This window comes from Atta cephalotes, assembly GCF_000143395.1.
Source record: "Atta cephalotes unplaced genomic scaffold scaffold00016, whole genome shotgun sequence".
In the NCBI taxonomy this organism is placed as follows: Eukaryota; Metazoa; Arthropoda; class Insecta; order Hymenoptera; family Formicidae; genus Atta; species Atta cephalotes.
Genome location: NW_012130080.1, coordinates 1,125,303 through 1,133,455, shown reverse-complemented (window position 1 = coordinate 1,133,455; position 8,153 = coordinate 1,125,303). Strand labels below are relative to the sequence as shown.

General features: G+C 30.4%; 3 protein-coding genes across 3 annotated transcripts in view; 2 read left to right on the top strand and 1 right to left on the bottom strand.

Moving 5' to 3' along the window:
• Nucleotides 1-1,333, top strand: part of LOC105618206 — a 13,255-nt gene extending 11,922 nt beyond the window's left edge. The window contains exon 4 of the mRNA XM_012199747.1: nt 906-1,333. Within this exon, the coding sequence (XP_012055137.1) occupies nt 906-1,333 (428 nt within the window). The remainder of the gene's footprint in view (nt 1-905) is intronic.
• Nucleotides 1,334-2,056: 723 nt separating this feature from the next.
• LOC105618205 (RAB6A-GEF complex partner protein 2) lies at nt 2,057-4,443 on the bottom strand. The gene is made up of 6 exons (XM_012199746.1): nt 4,322-4,443; nt 4,139-4,260; nt 3,950-4,057; nt 3,518-3,667; nt 3,333-3,445; nt 2,057-3,002 (listed from the first exon to the last, which is right to left on the bottom strand). Exons 1-6 carry the CDS (start codon nt 4,441-4,443, stop codon nt 2,472-2,474), a joined length of 1,146 nt encoding a protein of 381 aa, XP_012055136.1. The 3' UTR covers nt 2,057-2,471.
• Nucleotides 4,444-5,363: 920 nt separating this feature from the next.
• On the top strand, nt 5,364-7,085 carry LOC105618204 (ER membrane protein complex subunit 7 homolog). Its single transcript, XM_012199745.1, has 4 exons — nt 5,364-5,563; nt 5,829-6,087; nt 6,693-6,767; nt 6,957-7,085. The coding sequence occupies exons 1-4, from the start codon at nt 5,364-5,366 to the stop codon at nt 7,083-7,085; spliced, it is 663 nt and encodes a 220-aa protein (XP_012055135.1).
• The last annotated feature ends 1,068 nt before the right edge of the window (nt 7,086-8,153 follow it).

Below are 8,153 nucleotides of genomic sequence, written 5' to 3'. Positions count from 1 at the left end.
CGTAAATTTTAAATATGAACAATAAGAATAAAATATAAACCTAAATAAACGAGCTTAATAATGCGATATATAGGTTACACAGAAGTTATAAGTTCATATATTACGGATATATTTAGAAGATTCTTTTTATTTTCCTTTATTTCTTTTATATATATTTATTTAATGTGTATTAAATTATATATTAAATTGAATATAATTTTGAATATAATTTCAACTCTAACCTTTACGACTTGCTTTGATGTTTGTCATTCTTGAATATTCCTCGATTCCGTCCCAAAAGTTTTTTTATTTAAAAAAGACGATTGGTAAAATTTATTATCAATTTTATTTCACAATCTGTTTCTTGTTTTGACATTTTTACAAAGTAAATATCTAAAATTTATATTCATTTTTATCAGTCATATTGGCTCTTTTTTGTTTTCCCACAGAAATGTCTCTCGAAAATGACTACTCATACAGTTTTATATAAAATATTACACTATCAGCGGGTACTTTATTAATCCATAAAAACAGAAAAAAAATTGCTTTGAAGAAAAAAGATTATACTTTTAGATACTGTAATCAAAATTATAAAAAAATAATTTATCTTATTTGCAATAAATTTATAAATATAACTATAAGTCATCAAATCCCTTCGGAATCATCCGTTTTAAATTTGAAGTTTTCACAATTTATCAGCATCTCTTTGTGAAAGCTAAAATATTTTTCTAAAAAATTTGATTTTAGATCGTCTAGATTCAAAAAATCCGAACCAATTCGTTCAATCATTCGCGACAATACACCGGCGACAACGACGACGACGACGACGACGACGACGACGACGACGACGACGACGACGACGACGACGAATACGCGCGTATGCGAACAAGAACCGTCATTAACTTCGATGTAATTAACGATTTCAGACTACAAGAAGTCGGCCTGCGATCGTGAACGAACCCGAATGCGCGACATGAACCGTGCATTTGAGTTGTTACGGTCGAAGCTGCCGATATGCAAGCCGCCCGGCAAGAAGCTCTCCAAAATTGAATCGTTGCGCCACGCCATCACATACATCAGGCACCTGCAGAGTCTATTGGAGCCACAGTACAGCTATGTACCTGGCATACCCGACCGTGCCGGCGGCTATTACGCGGCCCCGCCGTCGGTTCCGCCGACGTCTTTCGAGGTGCAACATCCGGCCGCGGCCCGATGGGAATCCCTAGCTTACTACCGGTATGATTATCACGCGCCCTTCGCCACTCCCTCGCCGCCGACTTTGGTACCGCCTCTGCAACCGAGATTACCAATTGAACAAGACGACCGACAATTTTCTTACGAAGCGCGTCACTAAATAACTCGTCCATGCGAGAACAAATCCTAAAAAAAAATTGATGAATGAAAAAAGGTATTTTCGAAAACAAAAGAATTTCATAATATTATGAATAATTTCTAATGCTTCCTTGCGAGACATTAATTCTTCTAGAAGAAACACACGTATTCTTATAGAGTAAAATATTTATCTTCAAAAGAATTACATATTGTTATATGTTCTAAATTTAATAATTTTTTGGTTTCCATTTAAATTAAATTTATTGATTTTGATAATATTCAAATACAGACAATTATATAAGTTGCAATTTTTAAAGCAAATATGCATTAGTAATATTCAAGAAATTAAAAATTAAAAGTGTAATAATATTGCAAAATAAATTAATTTATCGATTTTTTTATATTTATTAAGTTTTTGCAAGGATCATTATTGTTAATTCTGAACTTGAATTTCTTAATAAAGTTCAAGGAACGATTTTTGAAGGAAAAATAGGAAAGATAAGATTGCAGGAAAAAGTGCAGTTAAAAAAACGAATATTCTCATTTATACAAAAGAAAGATTTATATGAACGTGCGTTATTTAGAGAGATTAAAATAGTCTGTTTATTTTTCTTTATCGTTGTGTAATATATCATTTCTGCGAAGTCATTAGTCTCCAGAAAAACCATTACTGTGAGTAGGAGCAAATGCTGATAAAGTCATAGATGCTATTATAAAATTTATCATAGATATAAAAGTGCTCAAATTATTCTAACGTTTTCCTTTATTACATAACTTTTTTTATTTATGTACATAAATATACGAAAAATATATATATATCTTTCTCATATATAATAAATTATACAGAATGCAAATTGTTTTCTAAGATATGGAACAACAATAATCGCATACTTACCAAAGCATACGAAAATCACAAAATGCAGAATTATATACTATATCTTTATATTACATTAAAATAACGATAATTCACTTCTTTTACATGAACACGCTAAATAATTCAGCAACTAATATAACATCAATGTTATTATTTCATACTCAATAATGTAACTATTATGGAATACATGTGTTATATTATATTTACACTGTTGAAATTATAACATTAGTGTTATATTATTGTTAATATTAATTGATATTTTATTAGATATACGTGCATATGGTACTTATATGATGGTGTTGTATTTCGTCTGTTGTGGCATGTTCGGTGGAGTAGTGGTCGGATGAATGTGCAACGGAAGATCCCAAATCATCGTTTCGACATTCAGAGTCGACGGTCCATGCCAACTTATGGTATTCTTATTGGGCATGTCCATCAGTTTTGGCGTTGTGACGAACTCGAAATGCAATCGCCACTTGAGTGTCACCAAATCGGTAGTAAAATCTGGCGTAACGTGCAAAGGTATCGGTAGCACTAGGTGTGAATACTTGAGACCGAGACACATCTCGTGATGCTTGTTGTAGCTGATCAATGTTGGCGTTGCGGTCTTCCCCCGTTTGTACTCCTCTGACACGTGCTCTTCTGACTGTAGAGACACGGATACCTGAACGCAGGATACAGTCGCATTCGAAAAATCGAAGGTTCCAACAATGTCCTCACCGAGTTTGTAGGAATTCTTAAAGAGGCAGAATCGTACTACGCGTCCGCGGCCGTTTGTCACGTTATAAAAATTTGGACTGCGTCTGGCTGTTAAATTCTGAAACGTAATTAAATTTGTATTTGACTGATAACTAGAACATATAAGTCTTGATACGAGACATTTTTCTTATTTTTAAATAGTATAATGATTTGGAGTAATTCTATGTTTCACAATCTTATTTTTGACAGTTTTGTTCTATTCATGTAGACTAACTATTATTGTGCTACATTGCTATAGTAAACGACAAAATTTTTTATATGAGTTAAAAATTTTAAAACCTTTAAAACTAATAACAAAAAACTTTAGTGGATCCCAAGACGACTTATATATTTCTTGTTTACAAAAAATATATGTTCCTATTATGAATTAAGAAGGATAATATATAACCTGCAATGTTTGTAGAGCAATATCTAGTGGAGTTTCCCTATGTTGTGTTTCCATAAATGGATTGTTCGGACTCAGATCCACACTATCATTGCATGCTGTTATCTCTGGTAATTCTATGAAATAATACATGAATTATGCTTTATATTATCATATAATCACATTTTCCAATACTTTAAATTATTTACCACTTAAAGAAAGTACTCTAAATGGTACTCGTAACAGTTTTATAACTGTATTCACTCTTTGTGTTCCAATAGTAATCTTATAAGAATATTTTACAGCTTGTCCTCTGTATGAAGGTGGAGCGTCACTTGGTATTGTTTCACGATAAATATCTATTCACAAAAGAATTTAATAAATTTGAATAATACAAAAAATATACAAATAATTATTAAATAGGAATAAAACATAATTACAAATACAAAAATGTATCCACTAAGAAAAAGAAACTTATTTTCGATCGAAAATGATCTTGATGTTTAATAATATTCATATGTAGATTTATAAATATATCTTTTAGTTCTATAAAGATAAAAATAGAATTATTTCTTTTATTTGATTTATTCTTATCTGACTAATTTTGACTTAATAAGAATTAAAACACTAATAAAACTTACAAGTTTTACTTTCTCCAGGTGACAGTCTTAAATCACAACATAAGATTTTCGGCTTTGTATTCAGCACTACATGTCCATTGTCCTGTTGCCATGGTGCAAAAGTAGTATCTATAAAATCATAATAAATATAGTAAATAACAAATAGAAAAAAAAGCAAAAAAGATTAAGATTTTTTTTTTAAATTCATACTTGCGTTAATTGCTACTGAGCGAGCTGCAGTATTTATTTTTTCTGAAAATACCATTTTGCTGTTCGTTGTACATTGGCAATGGACTTGTGCACTCGCCCATGCAAGACTCTCGAATAGATCACTGTGGAAAACCAATTGATATTATGAACAATAGTTCATTACTAATAGCACTGTCATCTTACCTGTGACTTTGTGATATTTGATGATTTGGATTCGGAGGATTAGTAAATGTCACCAAACATTCTACAATCTCTCCAGAAAAATACACAGGGCCTCGAACAAGTTTTGCCATAATTTCAATCATATTGGCAATCTTTCAGATTGAAACACTATATATACTTTTCAATCATAATAATTTTGTCATCAAGATTCAATATCGTCATCGAAATTCTTGTCGTAATCCACCACTTATTAAATAATTCAAATGTCTACATATTTAGACTAAATCAAAATATGCGTGATGTGTCACATATACTTATCTGTCATCAGTTTACTCCAAATTCGTTTCTATTTAATTTCTAAATTCATAGGGAAAATTTTATAGATATTTCATTAATACCAATCATGTTTATTGAATATTGATTAGGGAAATTTCTTCGTGAGAAAAATTCCCCAGCAAGAAAAAGTAGCTTTGCAATTGTTGTAAGATTCTTTAATATGATTGATTCTTGCCCTTAATTCTTTGATGAATTTAAATTAATATAACAACAATTATATTAATGATTCTTGTAACATTGCAAAGCTTTTTCTGTTTAATGTTGTTTAACCAGAGAGAAACTTGAAATGGGCCATCCTTTTCTATCAAAATCATCCATACACTACCGCCAGTACATCCATTTTTGAAGTATGTTCACTACGTAGCAACATCCATTTTTTAATTGTCGATAAAATTATAGAGAACGTCAAAAATGGATCATGTGGTGCAAGTTCGTGCTACATAAATTAGTCAATAGAAAATTTTTCCAGGGCCAGCGGCCGTCTTTAATAATATCTCGTCTCGACTTACAAAATGATTTGATAAAAACAAAATTTTGTGGCTAGATTTTATCACCTGTAAAACTTATCACTTGTCACTAATGGTACTTCTATTTCTCTAGTAAAATACACAGGTGTCAGATGCATCGCCATTGATCGCCTGCGCAATGCATATCGACAGCTTGGTGGATGGAAAATATACGGTACATAATTGGGCTTTAGAGGTTAATAGTTGTCCGCTTGCTCATCATGAAGGGTATATTGTGTTTATTCGTCATCCTTGTAAATTCATGTGAGCGATACGTAATAGCGGAGCACGAAGAAGACACATCCACAGATCTATTTGTGATCGAGGGGAAAGTGTTCCCCTGGGACAACGCTGCTTCCACTGGATGGCAACTCATGACACATGTAATGGCAAATGGAGGTGAACACTATGGCTTTCTGAGGTGCGTTACGAACAAAATCTTATGTCTACGATGCTAAAATCATCCCGAGATCTTGGACGTAAAAAGAATTGATCAATCACACTGGTCAACTGAATCGAATTGTTCAATGTTTAATTCATATTAATATTGAATTAATTGTCAATAATATTTCTTTAATTAATGTAATCAATGGTGTTCTTTCTCTGTCCAAGATTTCAGAGCGACTTCTAACATCAAGACTTAATGAATTTATATGTATCATATATTAAATGATATTTAATTTCAGGGAAGATGGTACATTTATAATCTCAAATGTTCCATCTGGTTCTTACATGGTTGAAGTGGTAAATCCAAATTATGTTTACGAGCCAGTCAGAGTAGAGATCAATTCGAAAGGAAAATTCCGAGCTCGGAAGGTCAATTTGATACAGACATCGCAAGTGATCCAAGTACCTTATCCATTGAAAATGAGGCCTTTAGCACCATTTCGATATTTTCAAGTTAGAGAACAGTGGCGATTAACAGACTTCCTGTTCAATCCCATGGTAATGGAGCTTTCAATGACATGTGGACAATACATACACTTTAATCATAGATTTATATAATAAAGTCTGTTCTTCTTAGAACTTCTTGTATAGTACTTATTGTATATATCATTTTCTCTTTTTCTCTCAAACATGAAAAGAAAAAGAAAAGATGAACTATGCAAGATTTGCTAAAAATAACAGGTCTATGGACTAAATACTTCCTTTAGAGATGTCAAGACAACATTAGAAAAAAAAGACAATATGTAATGAGTAAGGTTCTGTACACAATGGAAAAAATATTGGAAATAGAAATATTAATTGAAAAAATAAAAAATAGGAATAAAGATTAAATGTAAAGATTAAATGTACATTTAATTTTATATGGAACAATAGATACAAAAGAACATGAGATTGCATTGCTGTTTTTTTTATTTCTAATATGTATTTCTATTCTTTCTCCTAATATTTCTTTCATTGTGCGCAAAGTATCTAATATATGTATACATACCTCTGTTCTTCGTGTGTTGTCTTCGACTATTATAAATATGCAATCTATTATATAAATCTATGACTTTAATTTATTTCCTTCGCTAAAATTATAATATTTTTTCTCTTGTATTCAGGTTCTAATGATGGTTCTGCCACTTGTACTGATAATGATTCTGCCAAAAATTATGAATGATCCTGAAACTAGGAAGGTAAGAAGACCTAAAGACCGGCCAAAAATTGAGTGACCCTAAAGACTAGGAGAGTTTTTTCTAATGTCTAAAAGTAAATGAAAGATAATTAACTGTAAGATAATTCGTCTATATAGATTATTATAGTATTTACACGTAGTCTATATATTCTAGTCTTTGACAAAGTCATAAACTAAATGCATTTTGTAGGAAATGGAGCAATTAAATAATCTCACTATCTATAATATGCCAGAAATGTCTGAAGTAATAACGTCTTTTCTTTCTGGAGGAGAAAAACAAAAATCAAAGGCTGTAAAAGCTGCTAAGAAAAGACAATAATGTATCGGTTTAGTTTACTATCTGTAGATGGTTATATGTGTATATGTTTATTCTAGTCGTTAAAATATATTAAAATATTGACGACGAAAAGCAAGAAACGTTCTGATTCCTTCCATCGAATGTTGCATAAAATTACGATTGTTAATATGTTAAGCTTTTGAATTGTGACTGTTTCAAAGTGCTTAATGTATTTTCTGTAATTTCATAATTGTAAAAATAATTTGCATTTTTTACATGTGAGTGCATTGAAAATGTAGAGAAAAATAAAAGCATCAACTTTTTAACACGTTATTCGTTTTGTTTTCTGTAATTATTTTATATACATATGCGCGCAATTTCATAAAATAGAAAAAACTTTGTACGGATATATAAGTAAAAAAAAATCTGACCTAATATAATGTAACACACGATACTTACAACATAATTGTACTTTACATCAAAAATATTATTTTGTTACACTTTCTTGTGTCTGTCATTCTCTGTGATGTTTAGATTAATCCTGTCTTATGTAAGATGTTGTCCAGGCACAAGATACAATTTTCTAAATTATAAAAAGACATGTATCTATAATATTATAAATAAATAATTATGTATAAATTATTGAAATGGAAATAGATATTATTATCCACTTTAAACTTCTTCAAATTTTCCAATCAACTTCAGTATAAAACTGAAATGTATAGAATGAGGATTCGAAATCGAATCAAGTATTCCAACTTTTAATGACAGTGTCGATATCATTATATTGTTGCGCAGATATGGCAAAAAAAAATTATGTAACGACAATGCAACGATATCAAATTGTCGTTAAGAGTTACAGAACAACAAAAGATCGATTATCAATTGCTTTAACATGGAGTCAACCTAATAACAATATTTCTGCAATATCCTATTGTCTTACGAATAATTATTAATCAATATTAATAATAATTTTGTATTCATTCTACAAAAAAAAAATATCTAGAATTATACAAGAAAGCAGAAGAGACCTAAGATATTTTCAATATTATATAATTATATATATATATATATATATATATATATATATATAATAATAATAATAATAAT